General features: G+C 51.9%; 10 protein-coding genes across 10 annotated transcripts; 3 read left to right on the top strand and 7 right to left on the bottom strand.

Moving 5' to 3' along the window:
* Window positions 1-421: 421 nt before the first annotated feature.
* Window positions 422-4,561, bottom strand: BDV17DRAFT_114695 (uncharacterized protein). Its single transcript, XM_073753906.1, has 3 exons — window positions 4,503-4,561; window positions 1,750-4,442; window positions 422-1,521 (listed from the first exon to the last, which is right to left on the bottom strand). The coding sequence occupies exons 2-3, from the start codon at window positions 4,029-4,031 to the stop codon at window positions 555-557; spliced, it is 3,249 nt and encodes a 1,082-aa protein (XP_073614733.1). The 5' UTR covers window positions 4,032-4,442; window positions 4,503-4,561; the 3' UTR covers window positions 422-554.
* A 1,309-nt stretch (window positions 4,562-5,870) lies between these two features.
* BDV17DRAFT_292172 (putative NADH-ubiquinone oxidoreductase 178 kDa subunit) lies at window positions 5,871-6,546 on the top strand (the record flags this gene model as incomplete). The annotated part of the gene is made up of 3 exons (XM_073762316.1): window positions 5,871-5,987; window positions 6,077-6,321; window positions 6,390-6,546. The coding sequence occupies 3 exons, from the start codon at window positions 5,871-5,873 to the stop codon at window positions 6,544-6,546; spliced, it is 519 nt and encodes a 172-aa protein (XP_073614732.1).
* A 280-nt stretch (window positions 6,547-6,826) lies between these two features.
* On the bottom strand, window positions 6,827-8,070 carry BDV17DRAFT_292171 (protein-histidine N-methyltransferase; the record flags this gene model as incomplete). Its single annotated transcript, XM_073762315.1, has 3 exons — window positions 6,827-7,483; window positions 7,549-7,863; window positions 7,915-8,070. The coding sequence occupies 3 exons, from the start codon at window positions 8,068-8,070 to the stop codon at window positions 6,827-6,829; spliced, it is 1,128 nt and encodes a 375-aa protein (XP_073614731.1).
* A 513-nt stretch (window positions 8,071-8,583) lies between these two features.
* On the bottom strand, window positions 8,584-9,976 carry BDV17DRAFT_282341 (cystathionine gamma-lyase CYS3; the record flags this gene model as incomplete). Its single annotated transcript, XM_073760184.1, has 4 exons — window positions 8,584-9,156; window positions 9,206-9,653; window positions 9,703-9,788; window positions 9,842-9,976. The coding sequence occupies 4 exons, from the start codon at window positions 9,974-9,976 to the stop codon at window positions 8,584-8,586; spliced, it is 1,242 nt and encodes a 413-aa protein (XP_073614730.1).
* Window positions 9,977-10,704: 728 nt separating this feature from the next.
* BDV17DRAFT_113807 (DNA-directed RNA polymerase III subunit RPC25) lies at window positions 10,705-11,963 on the bottom strand. The gene is made up of 7 exons (XM_073753901.1): window positions 11,734-11,963; window positions 11,576-11,674; window positions 11,404-11,500; window positions 11,261-11,347; window positions 11,145-11,208; window positions 10,921-11,095; window positions 10,705-10,870 (listed from the first exon to the last, which is right to left on the bottom strand). The coding sequence occupies exons 1-7, from the start codon at window positions 11,743-11,745 to the stop codon at window positions 10,826-10,828; spliced, it is 579 nt and encodes a 192-aa protein (XP_073614729.1). The 5' UTR covers window positions 11,746-11,963; the 3' UTR covers window positions 10,705-10,825.
* BDV17DRAFT_113852 (CCCH zinc finger protein) lies at window positions 11,729-14,238 on the top strand. The gene is made up of 2 exons (XM_073753902.1): window positions 11,729-13,886; window positions 13,944-14,238. Exons 1-2 carry the CDS (start codon window positions 12,183-12,185, stop codon window positions 14,112-14,114), a joined length of 1,875 nt encoding a protein of 624 aa, XP_073614728.1. The 5' UTR covers window positions 11,729-12,182; the 3' UTR covers window positions 14,115-14,238.
* Window positions 14,239-15,782: 1,544 nt separating this feature from the next.
* On the top strand, window positions 15,783-17,398 carry BDV17DRAFT_114027 (GPI anchored serine-threonine rich family protein). The gene is made up of 3 exons (XM_073753903.1): window positions 15,783-16,108; window positions 16,160-16,456; window positions 16,682-17,398. The coding sequence occupies exons 1-3, from the start codon at window positions 15,898-15,900 to the stop codon at window positions 16,891-16,893; spliced, it is 720 nt and encodes a 239-aa protein (XP_073614727.1). The 5' UTR covers window positions 15,783-15,897; the 3' UTR covers window positions 16,894-17,398.
* Window positions 17,399-17,902: 504 nt separating this feature from the next.
* BDV17DRAFT_282339 (uncharacterized protein) lies at window positions 17,903-19,248 on the bottom strand (the record flags this gene model as incomplete). The annotated part of the gene is made up of 3 exons (XM_073760183.1): window positions 17,903-18,688; window positions 18,773-19,007; window positions 19,085-19,248. The coding sequence occupies 3 exons, from the start codon at window positions 19,246-19,248 to the stop codon at window positions 17,903-17,905; spliced, it is 1,185 nt and encodes a 394-aa protein (XP_073614726.1).
* Window positions 19,249-20,199: 951 nt separating this feature from the next.
* BDV17DRAFT_265388 (uncharacterized protein) lies at window positions 20,200-21,573 on the bottom strand (the record flags this gene model as incomplete). Its single annotated transcript, XM_073758167.1, has 3 exons — window positions 21,401-21,573; window positions 20,802-21,343; window positions 20,200-20,752 (listed from the first exon to the last, which is right to left on the bottom strand). Exons 2-3 carry the CDS (start codon window positions 21,126-21,128, stop codon window positions 20,201-20,203), a joined length of 879 nt encoding a protein of 292 aa, XP_073614725.1. The 5' UTR covers window positions 21,129-21,343; window positions 21,401-21,573.
* A 215-nt stretch (window positions 21,574-21,788) lies between these two features.
* nop12 (rRNA-processing protein NOP12) lies at window positions 21,789-23,539 on the bottom strand. Its single transcript, XM_073758166.1, has 2 exons — window positions 23,338-23,539; window positions 21,789-23,270 (listed from the first exon to the last, which is right to left on the bottom strand). Exons 1-2 carry the CDS (start codon window positions 23,458-23,460, stop codon window positions 21,807-21,809), a joined length of 1,587 nt encoding a protein of 528 aa, XP_073614724.1. The 5' UTR covers window positions 23,461-23,539; the 3' UTR covers window positions 21,789-21,806.
* Between the last annotated feature and the right edge of the window lie 576 nt (window positions 23,540-24,115).

Raw genomic sequence — 24,115 nt, 5'->3', positions numbered from 1 at the left:
TACACTTGCCTCTGATTTTCCTCGATTTTTCCATGACATCTTCTGTCTGGGATTGACTGATTGATTGAGTCTGCCTTGAATCATGAAAGAGGCCCCGCCACAGCAGAGCCACGATGCGGAAGCCACAGCTCGTGTCAAGCAAGTCAACCACGGGCCAAGGCAGACTTGTCTGACCACCATCAGGGACTGGATTGTCTCACATTATGGGCACCAGCCACACTGCCGCAGATCAACAGCAGCAAATCAGGATGTATGTGAAAGACATGCAATGCAATATATTTCCAGCTAGATACATGTTCTTAACAAATGGACTCCATACCATAATATGCCTTGTGCTAACCATGATGCCATAACGCTCAATTGCCAAGCAAAATATAATATAGAAAAACAGACATAAGACAGGCTCAAGAAGCGAAACAAGTCGTGTGAAAATACATGATTCAGCAGATAACAATGTCAGTCTGAAGAAGAAGAGAACAAATGCGATCGAACAAAAGAAATAGGTAAAGATCGTGGGTCATAAAGTAAGATAGAACTGTCGTATATCAGTGAGACTAGATAGTCCCAAAATTGGCGCCCGTTGCACCCTCAATAAGCGTATCGTTCGGCATATACGGAACTCCAGTAGGAAGAGGCGAAGGCGGCTCAGAAAGATTCGACGATCGCGAGCGCCTTCGAGGCAAGTCTTCGACAAGTGAATCGGTAGACTTCCTCGCGAGCTCCTCCATCCGCGCCAGAATAACAGGCGAGTCAGAGTACAGCACCGCACCGCGAGAGTAAGTGCAAGGATTCGCCTTCTCCTCATCCCCAACGAAATCCTCATGCGCCGCCTCGCGAATAATTCTCGGGAATGGTCGTAGGACGACATGGCGTGCAAGCTCTATCTTGGAGCTATTGGAGCTGGGACTAGTACGGCCGTTCGCTTGCGGGGCCCCGTACTCTTCCCAGTCCTCGCCGGGGACATTGCCGTCCTCGGGCGCGGGAAGCGCTGCGAGGATAAGCTCGCGCTCGACACGCGCGTGTCTCCAGGTCTCGGCGGCAAGTTTGACGATTTTGCGAATGCCAGTAAGAAGGGAGTCCATGCGGCGCGGGTCAGCAAAGTGCTTGAGGTGGTTGCTGATTTCATCGACGATCACGGCTGCCACAACGTTGATTGAGTCCTTCGCGTCCGAAGTGGTGTAGGCCGCTTTGAGGGTTTGTTGTCTCCAGAATGCCTCGCGGCGGACGGATTTGCGGCGGATGTCCATCGAGAGCATCTGGAAGAGAATGTCTGCTTTGTCGTACCTCCGGCCCAGAGTGAACAGGAAGGGGTGGAAGATGCGGTAGGTTAGAGTCTTGGAGACAACGTGCTGTACGTACAGTGACCGTAGCTCGCGAGACGCGGAGGTGTTGTCAAGGAACGAGGGGAGCTCTGGCGGAAGCTTGGAGAGGACCTCCTGGGGAGGATCAATTGGAAGGTACGAAAAGTGCTCCTTAGAGAGCGTCACGATGAGACGATGGAGTTGATCGAAGCAGTCTAGACTAGATTCGCATTTTTATCAGAACAGGTACATTGATGGCGTTATCGACATGTCACGGCCTTCGTAAACATTCTATAGTGGAAAACATAGGAAAAATAAAAAAGAGTGAAGATTGGCCATAAGAGAAAGTCGTTAAGAAAATATAGATAAGAGAAGATGTCGTAAGAAATATATGCAAAGAGTGAATGGAACCGAGATCCAGAAGAACCTCGGTCTAGGCAAAACTTACAAGAATGAATCGCCTTTCGTGTTTTTGAGGTCAGTGGCTTCTCCAAGGCTGGAGAGAGTCTTCCTCAGTCTGTCGCAGTCTTTATCCAAGTTCTCAATGGTGAGTCGCATGTTGTCAACCGAAAGTCCAACTTGTTTCTCTTTGTGAAGGACTTCCTCCTCCAATCGCTTGTTCTCTTGCTCGCTGTTCGCAAGCTCCTCGGTTTTCTCGGAAAGTTGAGTCTCCAAGTCAGTCACCTTCTCCTGGTGGCTCTTCTCGAGAGACTCGATCTGTTCGGCATGTGCTTTCCGGGTATCTTCCAGTTCCGTGCTCTTCTGTTCGAGTTCCTCCTTGGTTGTCGTGAGCTCGGTCAGCTTAGAGGCGAACTCGGCTTGCAGAGTATCGTGCGACTCCTGCATCTGTTGCTTCTGTTGTTCGTGCTCTGTCTTCATCGCCTCCTGCTGCTCCAGCAACACGGTTTCACGAGCCGCGAGAGCTTCCGCCGCTGCTTTCTCATCTTCGGCCTTGATCTCCTCAAACAGCTCGTTCAACTCTTGCTTCTGGGTCGCGAGAGCTTCCTCCTTCTCGGTCTCCTTCTCCGCACGTTGCTTCTCCAGCTCCTGACTGTGCGCCACGCGTTCTGCCTCTGCGTTCTCGTTCAGCTTCTTGATCTCCTCATCGCGTTCGGTTTTCTCTTCCTTCAGCTTGCCGATTGTGGTCTCGGAGTCTGCGAGCTTCTCCTCCATGTCCTTTCGCTTCTCCTCCATGTTGCCAAGCTCCATGCGAAGCTCATTGATGGTGTTTCTCAACTTGGTGGCTTCCTCGGCACTCTCGTTCGCGGTTTTCCGCATCTGGTTCTGTAGTGCTTCGATAAAGAACTCCTTGTGCATTAATGTCTGCTTGTGTTGACTCTCCATCTGCTTGAACTCAGCCTCGCGAGACTGAAGTTTTGTTTTTGTCTGCTTGAACGTCCCGAGTAGCCGGTTGATGTCTGGAATAGATTCCTGGATTCTGTCAAGGAGCTCCCGTGTATCTTCTTGGTCTGGATGCATGAAAGGCCCTCCTCTCCCGTGCTCGTTGGGGTAATTTGGATCTCTCATGCCGGGGTACGAGCCGCCACCGTTAGGTAGTATGGAGCCTCGCGGAACTGCATGGGGATGAGAAGTTGGCTGATAGTAACCACCATACTGGGAAGGGTAGTACCCAGCAGTGCTCATAGCAGGCGACTGGTAGGCAGTGGCGTAACTGTGCGAGACTGATGGAGGGAACGAGGGAGGCATTGGCGGTGCAGAAGAGGAATGGGGAGACATCACTGGGGAAGTGAAATGGTTCACCAAGGGGCTGCTGACTTTGGGGAGAGGTGACGAGGGTTTGCGGACTGGAGATGATGAATGCCTGTGTGATGAGGATACCGACTTTTGCCGCGGTGAATAGGGCTGATCCATTGGGTAAGATGGTTGGTAGGTTGGAGAAGCACTCGGCGGCGTAGGGGGTGCTGCCCGGGGTGTCGGGAAAGCAGCATCGTTCACAGATGGACCATGTTGAGTCTTGGGCGATGCGTTTGGTGGTGTAGGAGCCGCGGGCGGGGGGATTTGAGGAAATGCATGGGGCCCATCGACAGTATCAGCGACGCTTATCGTAGCAGGCGACACTGCGCGTTGCATGGGTGAAGCGGACTTGTATGATGGTGAAGCAGTTGCTGGTGCAGGAGACTGAGGTTTCGAGGCAGGCGGAGTGACCTCCTGCGCCGGGTCTATCGCAACTTCGGCGCCCATGGCGGGTTCAGGCGCCGCAATCGACTCAGGTTCAGCTGTTGGTTCAGGCACTGTCACCGGTTCCTGCTCTTTGACGGACTCAAGCTCCTGCACAGGCTCAGGTTCCTTGACCTCGGATTCGGGCTGAGGAGCAGAAGCCGGAGCCGGTTCTGCAGGCGGTTCGGATTCGGAAGCTACCTCAGACGAAACAAACGCGGCGAAGGGATTGCTGGGTGGAAGGACCGTCTCAGTGTCGTTCTTGGGGGTAGTATCCTCTTGAGCAGCTGTATCCTTGGCGGTGTCGGTTGCCTCCCAGGATGGTGGCCAGGGCTCAGTAGCTTCAGTGACGCTCTCCGGAGCAAGTGTGAACAGAGGTGATTGCGGTGTCGTGACGGTCGTTTGCTCGGACCCAGTAGGCTCCACCGGGTTGCTCTGCTCAACTGTGGGGTCGTTGTGCTCGTTCTTCGCGTCAGCGGTGTCGGGTGTCTCCCATGCGCCTAGTTCTTCGTGGCTAGGCTCTTGAGCGTCCTGGACCGGGGCATCAACCATGCTAGGAGACTGATTCAATGGGGTGCCGGGCTTGTTGATCTGAGTGAAGCCGTCGTCTTCAAGCGGTGACTGGAATGAATTGCTGAAGTCGAATGGTGTCTGCGCTGGCTCGGTAGGCTGTGCTTGCTCAGGCTCTGCTTCTTTCTCCGATGCAGACTCGAGAGCTGGCGCAGATTCTGGCTCTGGTTCAGGAACAGGTTCCGGCGCAGCCTCTTCGACAGGTTGCGACTCGAGTTCTGGCGTAGGGGCACCTGTCAGGTCGGACACCTCTTCAGGAAGCGGTGTTGCAGCTGCTAGTTGTTGCTCCTCAGGCTCGGTTGGGGGGAGCTCAGGTTGAGCTGTTGAAGACTCTTGGACTTCTGGAGCATCTGGAGTCTCTGAACTCTCTTGGGCCTTGCCCTTTTTATTCTTCTGCTTGCCGGCATCGGCTTTCTTGTTCTTTTTGCCTGACTTGGCCATGGTGATGCGCACCCAAGGTCAATCAATAGTAAAAGACGTGTTTCCAGTAGGATGACTATCGGAGACTGTCAGTTGATATGCGAGTGGACCAATGTTGCTTCGGGAGATACCAGTGCAGAGTGAGAGTTGAGAATAGATTTCCAGATTGATATACGTACAGAAAGCAGGCTAAAGGCGGTCCATGTAGGAGTGGGAACAGACGATAAGGAGGAAAAAAAAGAGGCAGGGAAAAAAGACTGATGCGAGGCACGCAAGCTGCGCGTATGCGCGAATCGTCAGGGTCCACGAGGGCAAAGTCGGGAAATAGCAGATGAGTATGCAGACTCGTAGGCCCAGAAATTTCAGCGGATATGTTTCTGGAATAGTAATAGATTTCCGAGGAGTGAAATGCGCAGAAAAGGGACAGAGGGGAAGAGAAAGGCCGACTCAAATCCCATATCAAGCAACGCTTTGATGAGGACACCGCACACGACAAGCGCCTGCGCCTCGCCTTGGGAGGGCTGACGGGGATTGAGGACGGACCGAACCGTGGGGAACAACTGTTACCCAGAAGATGACTCAAGAATAGACTCAAGACTAGGCAGGAATGGCAAGAGCATGGATTCGGGTGCGAAACGTTGAAGCCAATGTGAACCGAGGGTTCCTATACAGACTGCGGCCAAGACCCAATCAGCGAGCATAGTTCTGAGAAAATTGGGCATCAAACAACTGGCGTTCGAGGAAGTGAACTAAATTCCTGGGAAAAAGAAAAGGCAAGCTTAGAGGTTACAGCAACCTGCAGACACCGAAAGAGAGGTTGGGCTGTGGAGTCAGTAACGCTAAACGGTGTATGAGCGGTGACATGTTGTCCTCTTAGCCGGAGACGAACAAGCGTGCATGAATTGGCAGCGACGAAGCCCAATTGACATGCAGCTTCGAATTAGCAGTGGAGAGAGCAGCAATAAGAGTGAGGCAGATGGTCGGATTCGCCATGCATGAGCACCACAGCGAGTCTGGCGCTTGCCATCATTAAGGAGCGCCAGCACAGCAGCCAACTGACTACCCACATGTCGGGGCGGTTTTGGTCCTCATGAATAGAGACGCGCTCAAAGACAGCATTGCTGCCATTGCAAGATCATATTATGGATCTGCCCACCCGCAAAAGTACAAGTCGGGCAAGAATCTGAGCACAATGAAGCTGAAAAGCGCTTTGATATGGAGCGAATAATGTGAAGAGAGGCCCTACCGGACGCTCAGATGACCACAGCACACCGCACTAACCCCAATCCGACCAGTCACGTGACGCGTGGTATCCGGCTCGGCGCCGCTCTTCGACCTCAACTCCCACTTCGGTGACGGCATCAGAATAATTCGGTGCCGCCAATTGTCGTCCTTCACACCATGATTCTTGCCCGGCGATCGGTCGCTTCGGCGCGGCACTGGCTGCGAAACCAGCAGCCACGACGGTTTGACTCACATGCAGCTCACCACGCGGCGCCCGTGAACGAAAGCTTCGGCGTATGTCCCTCCTGTCTTCGGCTTCATCCCCAATGGCCAGATAACGAGTGACAAGTTTGGCTGACAATTCCCTTCTTGGAAATTTACAGCGTAGCTTTTATGTTGCTGTCGGTACTTTCGCTTCTTGCTTCGCTCTTTACCACTTCACCAAGTCGTCCCAGGACTCCGAGTCGCAGTCGTTCATTACCCGCCTCATACAGAAGTGGACTCCCTCGGAGGAGACATGGGAGCAGAGAAACGCGATTCACACCGCTGCTGCGGAGAAGGCTGCTCAAGACCGTCACCTCTTCCTCAGTCGGGCCCCCAATGAGGTCTATGAATTGAAGAGTCCCGAGTATGTCGCTGTTTAGGCAGTGTTGCCGTCGGGAACAAAGTACATTGGGCTAACTTCTGAACTTCTAGGTCGAGCTTTGCTCCCGGTGCCCCTTGCAACAATATTGCTGGTTTCAAGCCCGACCTGAGCCATGTTATCGCCCACTACGAGCAGAAGAACCAGAAGATTGAAGAGGCCCGTGTTGCTCGTATGCAGGACGGCAAGGTTGTCTCTATATATGACTAGGTTATGGTTTTTGTTTTTCTGTGGTTTTCGCAAAATGCCGGGGATAGATTTGAGAGTCAAGGCGTGTTGTACATATAGCCAAAGTCTACATTTCGTTCATTTCTTTCCTTTGTTCCTTGATGCTTTCCAATTTCAACTTAGTAGCCAACCAAGCTGCTGTACGGTGTAATTCTCCTTCTTGGCTCTTGGGACCCCTCAATGCTTTACCTGCAATTGAGTGCGAAGGGCTTAAAGGACATATAATTGAAGGTATTGAGAGGGCCATATATTCTAATTTAGTCTATTGATTAAACCTAATCTCCAAAATTATCCTCCCAACCCCCTCAGTCTTGATATCCACCCGCTCTTCCACAACCAACCCACTCACACTTATCTCCCTCAGCACACTCAAAAACTCATCCACACCCCCTCCAACCCCAAAGTACACCTTCTTCGCAGCAATCAAAGCCTGACTGTCCCCAGAAGACCGACTCAGCAACGCCAACAGTGTCTTAGAGAACGCACCCAACGAAGCAGGCGAGTAGATCGTCTCGCTCGCAAGAACCAACATCCTCAGACTCGCTACTTCCGGAGATGAGAGGACAAGGTCCACGAATGACGGTGACCACGCGCCGGAGATGAAGTTTAACGAAATGCCTCGGTGCGCGAGATCCTGTTGAAAGCTGTCTAAGAGGTCTGGCGTGATGTCTAGTTCTGCCTCGTCTTTCTCTTCGGCTTGGTCCTCGCCGTCGGCTTGGGTGTCGGTGGGTTTCTGATCCGTGACGAAGTGGTGCCATGTCAAGAGGATATTAGGCAGCGTGACGAGACGCAGGACGGCAGAGTTATAATCTGCGAATGTGAAGTGCGTTCTCTTCTTCTCCGCTGACGTCTCAGTATCACTCTGGGAAAGCAACTGCACAAACAAAGCCAGCGAAGGCACAGCAGTTCCAGCACCGAGCTACAATAAACGTCAGCAACCCAAACCAACACAAACAGTCATAATCAAGGAAAAGAAGGACAAACCTCAACAACATGCCCCCCCTCCACCTCCACCCCAACGCCCTCCCCAGCAGCAGCCAACCCTGCTAAATCAATCGAGCACTCCCACGTCTTGAACCCGCCCTCATAGAACTTCGGCGTGATATCACCCTTCTCCAGCCCCGCAATAAGCTCGCCGTTCTGCTCCTCAGCACTATCCTCGACCATCAGCTGGGCGCGGATGTCAAAGACATCTCGGCGGGCGACTGTGAGTGCCTTGCCTTTGCCTCCTTCCCCTTGGGATGGGGATGGAGCAATAGTGCATTTGTTGTATGAGATTTGGGAGGGGAGGGTTGAGAGCTGGGGTGTGGGGTGTTAGTTCGTTTCTCGATGGGGGTAGAGTGGACGTACCCATTCGCTCATCTCATGTTTCTGAGCCTTTATGAGCTCTGGGAGGTTAGATGCTGGATTTGTCTCTTGGACATTGTTTTCGTCGATATTGTTGATCTCGGTCTCGTCAATGTCAATGTCATCCCCGGAGAAGCCGAAACTGAACCCGGATGCCATGTTTTCGGTCTCTAGATGCCGGGATCTCTTTTGCCAGGTTCAAGATATAGATTGTAGATAAGGAAAGAGGAAAGATCTTATATCAAGCGTAATGCAGTTGATCCTCTCAGAACGGGTATGGTCAGTAGAGGGTGCACCAACAGTCTAATTGGACGAGCTGGTGTAGTGCGCCAATTTATGAACAATTCTCAATCTACTTCAGTAGTGCGAATTTTTTGTGTTGTTATCACTGCCCGCATAAATCCTTTTGGTCAGGCTCTTGGACTGTAAAATTTCGCTGCATAACTTGAAGTATACAGCTGACTAATCTCATTGAATGATGCAAATGAATGCGGGAGATGGGATCTCACTTAGGATGATCTTATATTGTCATAGAGCTAAGGCTTCTGAAACCTTCTTTTTGATTTCCTTCAATTGCAAAAAGGCTCAAAAGGCGCCGCAAATCGTTGGATTGGTCTATTACAATGAAACGTAGCTCTATCGCTCTACTGCAATTAAGTCTAATGTCATGAATCACGCACTTCCATTCTGGCTCGCAGCCACGGCCTTCTTAAGCGCCTGGAGTGTATCGGTCGTAAGATCCTCCGCATCCTCAATACCGCAGCTCATGCGCACCAAGTCATCGTATACCCCGGCAGCTTCGCGCTCTTCCTTGGGAATTCCAGCATGAGTCATGCTTGAGGGAACCTCGCATAGACTCTCCACACCGCCTAAGCTCTCAGCAAGGGTAAAGATCTTGGTATACTGGCAGAAAGCGTGGGCAGCCTTCTGACCTCCTTTGATTCGGAAGCTCAGCATGCCGCCGCCCATTCCCCGGCGGTGCTGCTTGATGGCGATGTCGCGGTTGCGGTGGGAGTCGAGACCGGGATAGTTTACGGAGATAACGTGAGGGGAGGCTTCCAGCGCTTGGGAGACTGCGGTGGCGTTGGTTGTGGCTTCACGAGCACGTAGGTGCAGGGTCTTGAGACCGCGGTGGGCAAGCCAACAGTCGAATGCGGATGGTACGGCTCCAATGGCATTCTGAAGGAACGAAAAGCGCTCTTTCAGTTCGTCTGAGTTGAAGGCGGCAACACCCATTAGAACATCCTAAAACTATTAGTCACAAAACGCTTTTACCGACCGTGCTGCGACTTACAGAGTGACCGTTAATGTACTTCGTAACGGAGTGAATCACAACATCCGCGCCATGGTCCAGCGGGTTCTGAACGTATGGGCTCATGAAAGTGTTGTCCACAACAATCAGGACACCATGGCGATGCGCGATCTCGGCGACCTTCTCAATATCGACCAAAGCAAGTGTAGGATTTGAGGGCGTCTCGATCCAGACCAGCTTGGTCTCGTTTGGTCGGATGAGCTTCTCCACTTCCAGCTCTAGACAGGATGTAAATGAGACCTCGACTCCGTGTGCCGAGGCAACCTTGGTGAAGTATCTATGCGTTCCTCCATAAACGTCCGAGACGGAAACGACATGCGAACCGGGTGCTAAAGAGTGGAGAATTGTAGCCGTTGTGGCAGACCCGGAGGAGAAGGCCAAGGCATATTTCGCGTGCTCGAGAGCAGCAACCGCTTCTTCGAAGTTATCACTGGAAAGAGTTAGTAATCTCCACGGTTTTTGCTTAGAGTAATTCTCACCGATTGGGGTTCGAGCTCCGAGTGTATTCGTACAGCCCTACGGGCTTCCCGACGCTTTCCTGGGCGAAGGTTGTAGAAAGGGATATCTGCGGGGTTGTCAACACCTCTGCCACATGATAGGATTGACAAGCAAACTGACCGGCGCAATGACAGCTCCAGTGGTAGGATCATGAGGGGCACCGGCGTGTACAGCCAGTGTCGCAAACTGACGGTTCGCCGCCGATTCGCCGTTCTGGCCGTGGCTGTTGGAGGGGAAATCTGAGTGTCCCGCCATCGTCATTGTCACGGGACTCTGTGAGAAAAAGAAACAAACGGAGAGAAAATATGCGCTGCACTGGGAAGGAATGAAGCGCTTTAGGGATGGCGATATGCCTAGGAGATGTGTTGATAACAAAGGAACGCCCTGGGCCTTGACTCTGTTTATACGCAAGGTATCTGCGACTGCGACCGCTGATTTGTAATGGCAATCTTTACCAGTGAGACAAAGTAGGAGAATTCCGGCGAGAAGCTTCTCCTTATTTGTATATTTATAATGGAAAGGCTCTGCCTGCGGAAAAATTCTCTCCTCCAGGTTTCTTTTACGTTGCATCCTGCGATGCTCACCGAGCCACCATGGAATATGGAGGCCCAGAGGGACCGTGAGGCAATCTTGATCTGCTCGGTCCCACGCGGGTTTCCAATAGAACGAGCAACTGATGACCCCGACTCCACTATTGGAAGCACTTTATTCATATTAATTCTTAGTCTCGTCGGTCTCAGCCCGCTGGTAACCGAGATATATCGATCAAGCTTGCGCTGTCCGTGTCTTTGTTGCTTTCTAGCGGTACTCCATGCAGATGATGTTCTGCCCTAAAAAGGCGTTCCTGGCTGCTTTCATCATTCCTGGGGCCGGACCATGGCGCCTTCATCACCCGCAATTAACGCCATCTTGAGGCTCAGTCTGACGTGACTCATGATCCACTGTCTGTGGTCCATCCTGCTTGCGGTAGGGAATAATGTATGTAAAGTATATAAAATGTGTATATCATTCATAGTCTATTTTGGGTCATACAGTCATCCAAACACAAATGTCGACATGTGCCTTTGCTTATGGCGTCACTTGAATAGTCGTTATTATTGCCCTCTACCACCATGAAATCGGGCCTAGACCAGCCATCTGCATCGATCCCTGTAATTTGTTAGAGAATAACCCTGAAGAATCAACCGATCGGTACATACAATAATGGAATACGGAGGCATGCGGTCAGTCGGAGCGCCATCCCCAAGATCTGGAGCGTTGGGAATCTGGTCGTGCCATTCCTCCATCTCCACCCGGAAGCGAACTACTTCACCCACATCGAAGTAGAATGTCCCTTCTTCGTTTTCCCAGATCCAGACTTGGTCTTGGTAGTCACTGCTGCATGTCAGTAATCGTCCAGAAGACTATCATGAGCGTTGCTAACAATCTGGCCCCATCAAGAAGAAGGTCTGGGGGTACAAGAATGTCGTTGAAAAATTCCACGCCAACTGGAGGAGAAAGTCAGTGATGAATTTCATATATGATAGGGTTGGACAGTACTTTTGATGCCATGCTCAGTAGCACTTGCGATCTTGCCTAACACAATTTCTCCCCTGAATGGGCGAAACACAATGAGCCGGAACTTCACTATAGTATGCGTCAATCAACCGGCTTTCTCGAGAGACAGACATGAAATGGCTTACCGTTTACATTGACAAGCCCACTCCCATGGCCAATCAATCCATCTGATGACTCGAGTAGGTCATAGAAGCCAATGCAGAGCCCGATCTTTTGAATGACCTGGTAACTGAAGTTTAGGCCCGCCATCTCAAAATAATGAACATCACTGACACACGTCATGATAGAGATACTGACCTTGTTTGCGTACTTTTCATTGATGTTGTCCTCAATGGCAACGGAACTATATTTGGAGAAATCCTCTGGGGATATCTGGATAAGATCTGAGATGGTGGTCTAAACAAACATGGTAAGCCTTCATATTCTTTTAAGCTCTGATGTTCCGCATAACTCACAAGGATAAACATGATGAATGTAGAGAGGGCGCGGAGCGGAACAGAAATCTCTATTTCGAAGAGGCCACAGGAAGGTACGGGAAAAGTTGATCAGGCGCGAGTTCCATGTTCAGGGTTCACAGCGCATAGTAGGAGAAAATAGCCCGGATCAAGGTTCATTCATCCATGATGATATCGCCCGAGCTCAACACTCGAAAGTTCAAGGTGAAGACTCACAACTCCATTTCCTCCAGCCAATCGCAGGCACAGAATCCGCCCGATTTTTCTGGCTGTCAGGCTGGGCACGTGACGGTTCTAGTCCTTCTCTCGGAACGGGAGAACTTTCCGCAATTGTGGGAACTTGAAGGGACGGACTTTAGGAGCTGCAAAGCTTTGTCGCAGCCGTCACAATGCTGTGAGGATGGAGCTCATGTTTTTTGTTCTTGAAGGTCGACCGAGATCTTTCCGCAATGAATCCTCAGGGATTCTCTTTTCCTCCGCCTCCGCCTCCCCCGCCTGTGCAACAGCAACAGTACTCTCATACCAATGCCTTCACGCCGTATGGCCAGAATCAACATGGCCAACCGGGTGGTCGTGGAGGTGGCGGTGGAAGCTACCGTGTCCGTGGACGTGGTCATGGGAATAGAGGAGGAGGCAGAGGAGGTCATTCCCAGGGTGGCTATCCGGCGACTACTGGCGGATATGGGCCCATGAGCTATCTGGGATATCCTACTCAACCACTGCCAAACCAACAGGCAAGTCTTCAGGCACCGCATTACTCCCAGACACCGCAGAACTACGCAAACCCGTTGAACGGGACGGCATTCGCCTCTCCGCCGCAATACCAGCATCCTTCGGTTCATGGAACATCTTATCAACAGCAGCCGGGCTACAATACTTCATATGCAACGCCGACTCCGCAACAATCGCCCGTTTACGCTCAGACACACCCAAATCAGCATGTGGTGCCATCAGTTCACCCGCCGATTATGGGTCCACCCATGCGTTGGGGCTTCGAAAACTCGGGACAACAAGGATCGCTTCCTGGGCCCCAGCGTCCGAACCAGAAAGGACCGCGTCAGAACAATTCCTATAACCATCAACATCTCCCCGGTAAACATGCCAACAAGCGCGACCACACCTCAGCATTCGGGAAGCCTCAGTCAACCGCACCGCGCGTACCAGCACCACCACCTGTCCCCAGCTTCGGCAATCCCCTACCCTTGAAACCACCTGCGCCGACGGAATCACCAAAAAAACCGAAGAAAAAGAAGAGAAAACACAATCAACTAGGGTTAACGCCGAAGACTGAAGAGCACGAGTCAAGTGAAGAAGAGGACGATGCCGACGAAGAAGCAAGGCTGGCTGCGGGTGGAGCAGGGGCTGGTGCCGGGTTGCAGGTTACATACAAAGGACGGACATCAAATTTGCAGACCTCTACAGAAATTGCAGCATGGATAGCAGAACGGAAAAAGCGCTTCCCCACCCAAGCCAAAATAGAAGAGAAGAAAAAGGTTGCAGAAGAGGCGAAGAAGGCAAAGGAAGAAGCTCAACGGCAGCAAAATCAGGCACGCAAGCAAGCGGCAGCTCGTGCGAAGAGGGAACAGGAGAAGCAAAGTCAGAAAGAGCAGCCTCGAGAACCCCTCAATCCGGCCGATGCCGCCGCGAAAGCAAAATTAAAGGCTGAAAAGCTACGGCGAAAACTAGAGAAGGAGGAGAGACGAATTGCACAAGCCGAGGCTGATGCCGAACGTGATCGTAAGGCTGAAGGGTCGCAGGAAGGCAGTCGCGTTGGGGATGGATCTCAGTCTCAGCCAGAGCCCGCGAATCAAGCACCTCCGGCTAACGATGAACCGGCTGTTAGCGATTCTGACTTGGCTACTTCTGATGACAGCGATTGGACATCCTCAAGCGGCTCCGACTCATCATCGTCAGACTCCGATGAGAGTGATGGCGACGATGATGCTCCGCCGGAGCAGGCAACTTCACGCCGCGAAGGACCCGAGCGAGTTCCGCCACCGGCTCGTGAAGAAAAGAAACGAATATGCCGAAATTTCGCCCGCAGTGGCCGCTGCCCCAAGGGGAAGTCGTGTAAGTTCGTACATGAGAAATCCGAACGTGGCGATAAACCCAAACCAACTGAGAACAAGGGACGAAAGGGTCTCCTCGAAGCGGTAAGTTAAGCTAAAGCACATGCATCTCAAATATGCTACTAACACATGCTTTCACAGCTGCTCGATCGCCAGAAAGAAGATGAGAACCGGAAACTGATGGAGACCATTATGTGGTTGGGGGAGAACGGACATCTTGGTGAACCTGCGGCTCAAACAGAGGTCTCTCACAACACCACCGCGTCAAACAACGCCGACGCTCAAACGCTGGAAATTGACAGCAAGGTCTAAGTAGAACTGCCCATCTACAGAGCAGATGGGGCATACATGAAAGCCCGACGTTTTTCCGCGGCGATTGTGGGTATTATCTATAAAACTATTAGAAGCTAAACACGATTAACCTCCCGCAACACCTGCTCCATTAGATTTCGGTTAATATATGGAGCTCACTTACACTGTACAGAGACTCTTTGGGTAGCACACCTAAAATCCAGTATTTATTCAGACAGAGTAAACAAAGCAAACGCAAACGCACGCGACTAGAACATAAGTGTCTCTAGTGATGCTGTTTGCCTCTGCAGGGCACCTGGTACCTGCATATATTTGAGACAAGATCGCCATCCGACTTCCGAACTGTGCGATTGTCGATCAGTGATATCAATCAAATTGACAATCAGACATCGGTCCACCTCATGCTCTAAAATGTTCATCTCAATCATAATATAAAATCTCATTCCATTGTGACCTCGATATATGCTGCCATTCGTCCGTTGCATCGCTTATCAGGAGTAATTTTAGCCAAATTAGCGTTCTCTCCTCGACCCTGCCAAGTCTCTGCTGGTTGGCGGACATCCCGTATTGTTTACGGTCACGCCGTCACACTGGCTCTCGTGATCTTCTGATTGGCCGGTCTTGTGCTCATTCTGCCTTCTCGGCCTTCGGGTCCAACCTGCTCTTTGCATCATCGCCTTCGCCTCCCCCGCTTAACAATATTTGCCTCCGTTATCGTTTATGCGGAAGCACCGTTGCTGAGCCTTCAGGGATCGTGGCCAAACTAAGGGAACCTTTCTCCGCACGCGACTCTGCCAGCCGAGGAACTCCCTTGGCTTCGCCCATGAACGCTGGCGCCCCGGCCTGCTCTAGCGGGGAATCGTGCTGGCTAGAACCGCCACCAACCATGGCACATGAGTACTAGTTACCATCGGTCTACAGAGTACTACCAATCCAATTATTTTTGACGCTTCGCCACTTTTTAACGGGTCCGGCCCAAATTACCCATGATAGCTTGCGCCGTGAGCTATCTTTATCGAGCGCGGCCTGAGCCCCTCAGCCCAGCCCGTCCATGGGAAGTGGAATTCTTGGGAAATATAATGGGGAGGGTCGTGAAAAATCAAAACGGATACTGGCGGATGTCAACTGTCGAATCATGAAGCTCGATTCTCTGGTGTCCAAACAGTGTGAGCGGACGCTGCTGCTCTAGGCGGCCCCCGAAATGAGGCCCATTGTTTGGCCGGAGATTGGAATTGGTATCGCAAGAGTTCCATTGCGGTCAGCAACGTTATTACTCCTTGCACGAGCGTCTAGCGGAAAGCAGTTAGGCTGCTGGGGCATTTGCATGTGGACTGTGAATCCTGTGATTCTGCGGTACGTTCCTGGTGCTATAAGGGTGCTAGTCTGCGCGTGCTAAGTTTGCTAATCAGAAGAAGCCCGGAGTTTGGAAGGGTCGCCTCCCCCGATGGCCGATGGCGGACGATTCTTTCCTCGCCTCTGTCCGTCTCTCTCCTTTCCCTTTTCCTACGCCTCGCCGCTGCCTTTCCTTTATTCTTTCCTCCTCTGATCGCCATCCTGCTCGCCTACAAGAGCCAGTCCTTCCTTTGGTTGCTTTTAAACTCTACATTCCTTCTTGATCTTCCATTCGATCTTCTCTCCTTAACCCTTTAGCCTTTATTCGCATACACTTTAATCCCCGCATCACGTTATCGCAGTCCACTTGGCTCCGCCGCGTCTGAGACACCATTCTATAATCTCTTGATTTTTGCATAGAGACTATATAATTTTCCTCACATCAGATATCATGCGTTCCATGCTCTTTGTCGCCCTCAGCGCCATTGCCACTCTGGTCGCCGCGCGCGAGAACCCTTTCAACATCCCCACAAATGGATATGAATTTACTGCTGGCGAGTCGACCACCTTGAACTGGGATCCTACCACCGAGGGAACCGTGACTCTCAAGCTCCAATGGGGATCTGCTGCGTTCACCTCCTCTACCGGTACCACCATTGTTTGTGAGTTCCCCATATTTTCACTATGAATGTATCAGCGCTGACCTGATTTAGCCAACATCCCCAATTCGGGAAGCTACACCTGGGACGTGCCCTCTGATATCACTGATCACTCTGACTACACTGTCGAGATCATCAGTGACTCAGACCCTGAGTCTAGCAACTACCTTCCTCGTTTCTCTGTCGAAGGTGCTGAGGCCGCTACCACCACCGCCACCTCTACGACCACCACGGAGACTACCACCACGGAAGAGACCACGACAACCACGGAGACCTCCAGCACTTCTACCCACACCACCCTGACAACTACCACCACCACTACTACTGAGTCTTCCGAGACCCCTTCCCCAACTCCCACTAGCACTTCTTCCGAGACCCCTGCCGCCACCACTACGACCGAGTCGTCCACCACCAGCACTGAGTCCACCGAGTCTCCCTCTGATAGCCCTACCTCTGTTCCTAATGTGAACGACGAGGGTGGCGACAACGCTGGCATGTCCAACCGCGTTTCCGGCGGTCTGTTGGCGCTCGCTCTTGGTGTTGCTGCTCTCGTCTAGATGCCCCCTGCGCTTCAAGTTGGTTCTTCCTCTTATCGGGTATGGCCTTGCTTCGTGGGACTTGCAGTTCGGAGCCTTCGTTTCTGTGTTTCATTTGAACACTTTCATTTCGTCTGTCCATATGCGGAGATGCGCATGGACTGTATTACTTTCTTTTATTCCTCGTTCCAGGCATTTTCTGGAAACGATCTTGATTGCGCCGCCAGTGAAAGCTGCGGCAGCTTGTTATGATTACCCGAGCACATTGCCTCTTTGATTCCCTTGGAGTGAGCTATTGCATCGGTATTTGGTTTTGTCCGGCATGCATTATGTATATATGTATCCAGTAATGAATGTGCGACGTCACTTTTGAATACCGTTGTCTTGCAGCTGGCGATTCGAGTTATCACCACTGCATACGTAGAGAGGAGAGAACGGCGACGTTGCGATATGCTACAGCAGCCGTTAAGACTCCAAAGTGAGCACTTGTGGCACGATGGCACCCTATTACAGCCGCTTATACTGTACTACGTAAGTCAGCATATCCCAAGAACAAGGAACCCATCGCCAGGCAAAACCACTCGATAAGCACCCGAGCAGGTCACAGCAGATGTACCTAGCTGACCTAGTAGCCTACGCCTGAGTGACGCGACAACCCCGCGATCCCCGGCTATCTACGTCAGCTCGCCGCTGCTGTGGAACTCCAAAATCGGTGATAAAGTCAGTGGTCAAGAGATGATAAATTGATGATTGGAGCAAAGACAAGGACTACCATCTCGTTCGCTGTGTTTCGTGGACTATCGTAGGAGCAGGACACCGGGTAAGGCTGGACTTCAACTAGCCAAGGGTGTCACTGTCTCAGCGAAGGGTCTACCTAGTTAGGTCAGGCTAGCATTGCTGCATTGTGCACCTACTTGTGAGAGGATGTGCCGGTTCCAATTAGAGTCCGATAAGGTTCACTTCCAATACAGATGCGTTGTCTCTTGAGCGTTGGGAATAGGGATAGGCATTGTACGGTAAATCGCTGAGTGATATATGCAGATGGATGATGAGATAGACTAAGTAATGAATAACATTAGCTCATTGTATTCATCTAGGTTATCGATCGTCTGTCCAGCGGCGATCATAAGGATAGCAGAATGATGCATACAAAGGCTGTGATTGGAAGTGGCGGGTAGGATGTGCCAGCTGACTGTATCACGGTACGCTCGCTCGAAGGAAAGGAACAAAAACACAGAGAAACAGACTAACATCCAAGGTCTCAAGCCCACAAGGGAGTAACGCGCTTAAGAAACTTCATAAACTTGAAGAACCCCACGGCGTGCTCTACATTCCCGTAGGGGTCAACAACACGCTCCGGGAACGCAATGCCAGCGCCATGCAATCCGGGAATAATCCCACCATCATGGTCCGTAAAGCCACCGAAGCTTGAATCCCACGTGAGGTCGTCGGAGGAGAGCAAGACCCTGTTGATTGATAGATCGGGGAGTGGGTCGCGGGTGTACCCGATGGCCTGGGTGATATGGGTGCAAGTTGGCAGATGGCGCTGATACTGCGCCGCCTCTTTAGCTGAGCCGCCGCCACAGTCAATTTTCGAGATGAACTGGCCTGCTTCTGACGTTGGGAGGGCGGCGTCTTCGAGCTGCGCACGGGCAAAATCTGCAGCGCGGCCTTTGAGACCCGTGTTGTCGCGCAGGATCCAGCCGTCCATGTACTCGGCGTACCGGAGTGGGTGGCGGGTGAACCACTTGATGCGGAGATTTGGGTGCGAGGAACGAGCCAGCTCGAAGAGGTTGAGGAGAGCTAGGATGGCGCTGTGTGACGCGCCAACTACTGCGACGGTGGAGGGTGTGTTCTGGGGAAGAGTCGAGGCCAGCTCGCTCGGTTTCAGGACTACGTCGAGGTCCAGTCTTTGTACGCTTTCTCCTGGCCCTGGGATGGGTACTTGCGTTGGAGACGATCCGGTGCACAGGATCAGGCGGGTCGTTGTGACTTCCATTTCGTCGATGGAGTCAGCGCCCTGAATGCGTACAGTCCATGCACGTTTCTAAAGATACAGAAGAGCACGTTAGTAACGGTGCTGCTAGGGTTTTGCGTCCGTCGCGGGACGAGCTCATGAGACTCGACTAACGCAGTCTAGATTGGCAGCAGTAACATATCCACGGTAGGCATGCACCTGATCCGTCTTTACAAGACCATCGGTCAAAGCTCGAACGACGTCCGCCGCATGATGGAGGTGGCAGGGCTTCTGCTGATCCAGCTTGGCCATGGTGGTGAAAGCATTGGGAACACGCGAGCTGCCGATAACGGTCTGAAAGGGCTGGACCGCGGTTGCAAACGCTTGAAACAGTGCTACCTTGGTGTTGCTGATAGCTACGTTAGCCAAGAAAGTTCCTTATCTGACGTTGGCAAACACCAGCTGTCAGATTAAGCAAACACTCACCTCGGCACTTCACGATACTTCCGATTTACACGGCCTCCTTGGAAATAAGGATCAACCCAGACGATGCTGCCGAGTTGCTTCTCAAGGAGGTTGCCGACGACAGCCAATCCTGCTGGACCGGCTCCGACCACAACAGCGGCACATCTCTGCGGAGGACTGATCATATCGCTTGTGGGGATGGCGTGGGTGATTAGAGCGGATCGAACCAAGCGGATTCCGGAGATGGAGGTATCGAGGCGGAAGATAACGAAATCTACGTAGATTTACGCAGAGAAAAAGAAGAACCTCAAAAAGAGTGTCCAGGGTGTCCAGAACTCAAAAGGAAGCCAAACAGGAGAAAGGCGGGCATTTATGGCACAGAGCGCAGCCCAGAGGTGAAACCAGTCGCCGACGCAATCAATCACGGGTTATCAGACCAGCTCCGCACATTCTCAACGTATGGTCCGACAAGTACTCCAAGAGGGGTTGCAAAGGGCGCAGAGGACCGCACGGGACACAGCTCGAGCGACGGAATGACGATGCGGCGCATATTGGCGAGGGCAACGGCGCTTCTCGGGCGAGAATCGGTTGACGGCGGTCAAGCACTCCAGACCGGGCAGCGACGATAGTTGCTGGTGCTGGCTTCGGTTCGCACGTCTAGTGCATCAGACAAAGAGCGATAAGGGTGTGATTCGCGGGTATGTGGGCTCGAACGCAGGACGAGAACAATCGCATGTTGCTGTTGCTGCGCAAGCTGCCCCACCGTCTGGTTTCCCCCTCTCTGTCTCGGGCGACCTTCTCCAGGCCCCGGCTGCCGTCGGCGCTCATATCAGGGTCGAGCTCAGCGTTGAGCGAGGGTGTTGGGCGACAAAGCGTGGGAGTTGGAACTCATTTTGGACGGGAATTCGAGCAATAGGTCGACTTATGGCGACTGACAGGGCTTTTTCTGGGTGGAAAAGAGGGAAAGCTCGTGGTCAACGACATGAGCGCAGGCTGTCTCTTTAATATGGAGCCTGCTGAGGCCCATGCTGGGTCTTGGCGAAATTGCGTGCTTTCGCCGCCTCAGGCACTGTTTAAGCCATGCAGTTATCAGTAGGCGTGCAATGTATTCGTAACCAAATACTATAGAAAAAACTATCATACAGCCCAGAACACCCGTACCGATACTTCATCCACGTAATTAACCCAACCCGCGAAGCGCGCTCTCGCCCATACCACTATCGAGTCTCCAAGCTCCATCTCACGAACTTGCTTGCCGTTGAAAGTCTCCCGCCCTCGCCCTGAGTCACGTTCAAGCTCTGCTGCTTCTGGAGAGTCACTTTCAATATCGTCCAGGTGGTGCCAGACAATCCTATGTCGTTTGGCTCGTGACCTCCGAGCACGGTTTCGCTGCAATGCGTTGCCTCGAGGTAGAAGCCGAGGATGAGTGGGCGGGAAATGCTCTTTGCGCAGTTCAGTCGGGCTCATCATTGTATGTATGACTTCTTGCTGTGTTGGTTCCTGTGCATTGTGAATGACTTCTGTGTCAAACCAAGTATAGGATTCGCCGTAGACTGGCGGGCTGTCTGGGCCGGCCAAGCGACTCTCATTGTAACCACCTTGGTCATGAGACGTAATTGTAAACATGATCTTACGGCATGAATGAGCAGTCCTGTGAGGAAGGACTTTGGGCGAGGGCGTATCCAGCGTCTATAGGTCGTTGAGAGGCAAATCAACGTAGGAGGGCCTGAGCTCTTACATTTTCATCATAACAGAACGGACTGGTGCAGACGACCGCTCGGTCAATATCCGTTGAGACTCTCATGCGCTCCTCTAACGTGCACTCAGCCGACGGCCAGTACTCGGCGGCATCCACGATCATATCCACAACCTCAACTGGGAGTCCTTCTGGCCTTACTTTCCACAGCAAGATGTGTCTAACCTTGAGGACATCAAAGACGCCGGGGTAGAATTGTTCATCTGCTTGCTGGTCATCCGAGTTCTCGGGATATGGTTGTTGATTGTTGTTCCTCACTGGCGGCCCTCGGGGAGGGAAGCGCCGGGCGATGGGAGGACGAATGAACATTTTATGTTGTTGCGGGCAAAGGTTGAGGTAAGAATAGGTATTATCCAGCTCTGCTGAGCAGCCCTGCCTTACTCCTGCGTTCTCCCGGAGACCGGGATGAAGATGATGGCGAATATCTCTCTTTTAGAAAAGGTGTTTTCTGGTGTAAGTTTCCAGGCACCAACTTTATTGATGCGTCACCGTAGGTTCGATATGACGATTGTAACAAACTCAATCTTATGATACATTAGTATCTATCCATACGCTTGTATCATATTAGATAGGATGCTCACCGTCGTGGATATCGCAAGTCGAGCTTATTGTACTCCTCCAGACCAGCTGGCTCCACTGCCCCGCGTTTTTAGTCTAAGCGATATTCGAGCGTAGAAGTCATGCCCGCGATCTTCTGGTTGTTGGCGATGAATTTGACGGAAAAGCGGCAGATACTATAGAAGCAGCAATAGTAGTTTGTTGATGAAGTTAGGTACCTTCGAGAGAAAATGCGCGCATCTTATAAGTGATCAATGTTTATCCCGGGGTAGAATGACGTCATTGGTGTCACCTTGTACTATACAAGTGACTTTTAAGGGAACTATACGTGAGGGTCGACTGGAAGAGAATTTGATGTGAATATGAACAATGCCCGCTGAAAATACATTGAATGCTGATATGTTGATTGTTCTATGATACAGGTATCCCTTATTTTCCTATCAGCGCCCTCTTGCCCCCAGCAGCCTTGTAGGCAGCGGCACGCTTCTTGCTGCGACTGTCCTTCTTGGCCTTCGACCCGCGACTCTTTGTCCGCACGCGGATGCGAGATGATCCATCTGCTGTGGCACGGTTACCCTCAAATACAAGGGAGTTCTGCGAAATGGACTTCTTATCGGCCGCCTTCAACCTAGCCTCGCTTGACCGTCCGAGCAGCTTTCCAGCACGGCCTTGCAGTGTCCGATCAGCACCTGGCTTCGATGAGCCTTGATCGTCCTGCGGCTTCTTCGCGACCTTCTTGGCCCTCACCACGCGGAGCTTTCGCGGCAGCATGGGCGGGAATCTCTTGTCATTGAGCAGAAGGGCTTCCTCGACACAGTTTTGGTCGTAGAACTGGACATACGCGAAACCCTTGCCGACGCGAGTTGATCGGTCACGGACTACTCGCACGGATTCAACATTGCCACGACCAGCGGGACCACTCTTGGACCCCTTGGTGTGAGCATTAAAAGTACGCCAAAGGCCTTCTTCAACATCAGCTGGGGGCCTGTTCTTCTTTTTCTTCTCCCCATCTTCGGTACCGGTTTCGTTATCGATGAAGTCGAGATTACCGACGAAGATGCAGCGCTTATGATCCACTTTTGAAGGGTGCGCCACGTTATCGACACGCAGATGTCGATCTAAGACCGTCGTACCGTTCAACGCCGCGGGCGCTTTCTTTGCAGCCTGGGAAGTACTGTAGATAACGTACGCATTGGTGCTGGGTGTGGTATCATCGTGAATCTCCTGCTTAGCAAATGCAGCGCGCTTGGGTATTTTGCCGCCGCTAGAGAAAGCAGTAGATCGAAAACGGATCGAGTCAATCTTGTGTGGTCCCGTAGACTCGGGAAGCGCCGTGAGGAACGAAGAAAGGTGCTTCATCAATTCCTTCTTCGCCGATTTTGATGTGATTGCTTTCGTGGAGACATTGCCCAGGAACACAGTGCGACTGGATTTGACAAGCTCATCATCATCGTCGCCGCCAGTCTCCGCAGCCAGAGCTTCATGTTTGGGTATTTCCATGTCCTCCTCTTCATCTGACTCGCTTTCTTCAGATTCAGACGCATCACTTGCCTTATCCTCACTGTCATCTTCCTGGGCGCTTACAGGCTCTGCGCGGCGTTTCTTTTGCTCTTTCTGCTCTTCCTTTTCTAGGCGGCGCATATACGAGTCTTCAAGGTCATCTGTGACGGCTCGCTTTCGCTTGCGATTTGGCGGCTCCGAAACTGCTGGCGCAGCGTCTTCAGCGGTGTCATCGGGCGATTGTGATGCACCCTCCATATGTTCGTCTTCAGAAGCAGACTCAAGATCCTGGTCTGGTGATTCCTCATTTTCGTCGTCGTTCTCGATCTTGGTTTTGCTTGCCTTGGGCGCAGCACCCAGGCGAGGTACTTCCGGAACTTTTACTGGTCCCGCCTAATCAATGTTAGAGAACCCTCACACAAACAAACTAACAGACCCCAAAGAGAACCTGGATACGTACACTCTGCTCGAATAATGAAGCCAATGAAGGATCCACGGAGGCATTTCTGCCTATGAAAGGCAGCGAAGAACCTGCGCCAGACGACGCGGAGTTTTCCGCTTGGGGCTTTGATTTCTTGCCCATACTGAGCTAAAGCAATTGAAAGATAATAGTCTCCCACTGCGGCAAAAAATAATGGAAATTTCGTGGTACTGTTCTGTCTCTTCCGGCGACTAGAAAAATTATCTTTTTCCTCTGTCTTTTTACCTACCGCTCTTGTTACCCTCGGCGGTCAGCCCGGGCATATGATACACCGCCTTTGTGGGGTTCCAGAACAACTGGTGTTGCTCCAGCGCCAGACACAAAGACTGATGAGCAAAAGTCAACATAATGTCCCAGGAAAGTATTGCATCACAAATATCTCCGTGATAGTTGACTTCAGACCCTAGTTTTGACTTCCCAAGCGTGAGGTTGCAGTGTGTGTTAGTAGGATAGCAAGGCGGTGAGCAGCCCCATGTGCGGCGGCATAATACGACCGGCAGAAAGGAACAGCGACGGTACGGGTCCTGTAATTTATGGTGCGCCGTGCGGTCACTCGCGATGAGTTCAGTCGCTGCTCGGCTCCTCGTCCTCCTCACTCCTCCTCCAGTCTGCCCCAGAGAACAGCACCCTTTTGCTTGCAGTCTCCCCCCTTCAAACCTTGGTTTCTACTCGATAACCAATCCATCGTTTTATTGCCGTGCTGTTTTCTTCGGCCTTGCTTTTTCCTGAACGTCAAATTACTTCGCTTTTCATGCGG

This window comes from Aspergillus undulatus (genome assembly GCF_047715775.1).
Source record: "Aspergillus undulatus strain CBS 261.88 unplaced genomic scaffold BDV17scaffold_30, whole genome shotgun sequence".
Lineage (NCBI taxonomy): Eukaryota > Fungi > Ascomycota > Eurotiomycetes > Eurotiales > Aspergillaceae > Aspergillus > Aspergillus undulatus.
Note: the sequence above shows the minus strand (reverse complement) of the source record. Positions and strands in the feature narration are given on the sequence as shown.

Bases quoted from the DNA above. Each gene is read 5' to 3' on its own strand.
- BDV17DRAFT_114695 (XM_073753906.1), bottom strand. From the start codon at position 4,031: ATGGTTGATGCCCCGGTCCAGGACGCTCAAGAGCCTAGCCACGAAGAA. The intron at 1,522-1,749 runs GTAAGTTTTGCC...ATGCGAATCTAG, and splicing joins ACGAAAGGCGATTCATTCTT to TCTAGACTGCTTCGATCAAC.
- BDV17DRAFT_113807 (XM_073753901.1), bottom strand. The intron at 11,348-11,403 runs GTAAGCCATTTC...CGCATACTATAG, and splicing joins TGGGCTTGTCAATGTAAACG to TGAAGTTCCGGCTCATTGTG. The intron at 11,209-11,260 runs GTACTGTCCAAC...TTTCTCCTCCAG, and splicing joins TACTGAGCATGGCATCAAAA to TTGGCGTGGAATTTTTCAAC.
- BDV17DRAFT_113852 (XM_073753902.1), top strand. From the start codon at position 12,183: ATGAATCCTCAGGGATTCTCTTTTCCTCCGCCTCCGCCTCCCCCGCCT. The intron at 13,887-13,943 runs GTAAGTTAAGCT...ATGCTTTCACAG, and splicing joins GAAAGGGTCTCCTCGAAGCG to CTGCTCGATCGCCAGAAAGA.
- BDV17DRAFT_114027 (XM_073753903.1), top strand. From the start codon at position 15,898: ATGCGTTCCATGCTCTTTGTCGCCCTCAGCGCCATTGCCACTCTGGTC. The intron at 16,109-16,159 runs GTGAGTTCCCCA...GACCTGATTTAG, and splicing joins TACCGGTACCACCATTGTTT to CCAACATCCCCAATTCGGGA. The intron at 16,457-16,681 runs CTCCCACTAGCA...CTGCGCTTCAAG, and splicing joins TTCCGAGACCCCTTCCCCAA to TTGGTTCTTCCTCTTATCGG.
- nop12 (XM_073758166.1), bottom strand. From the start codon at position 23,460: ATGGGCAAGAAATCAAAGCCCCAAGCGGAAAACTCCGCGTCGTCTGGC. The intron at 23,271-23,337 runs GTACGTATCCAG...AACATTGATTAG, and splicing joins CTTCATTATTCGAGCAGAGT to GCGGGACCAGTAAAAGTTCC.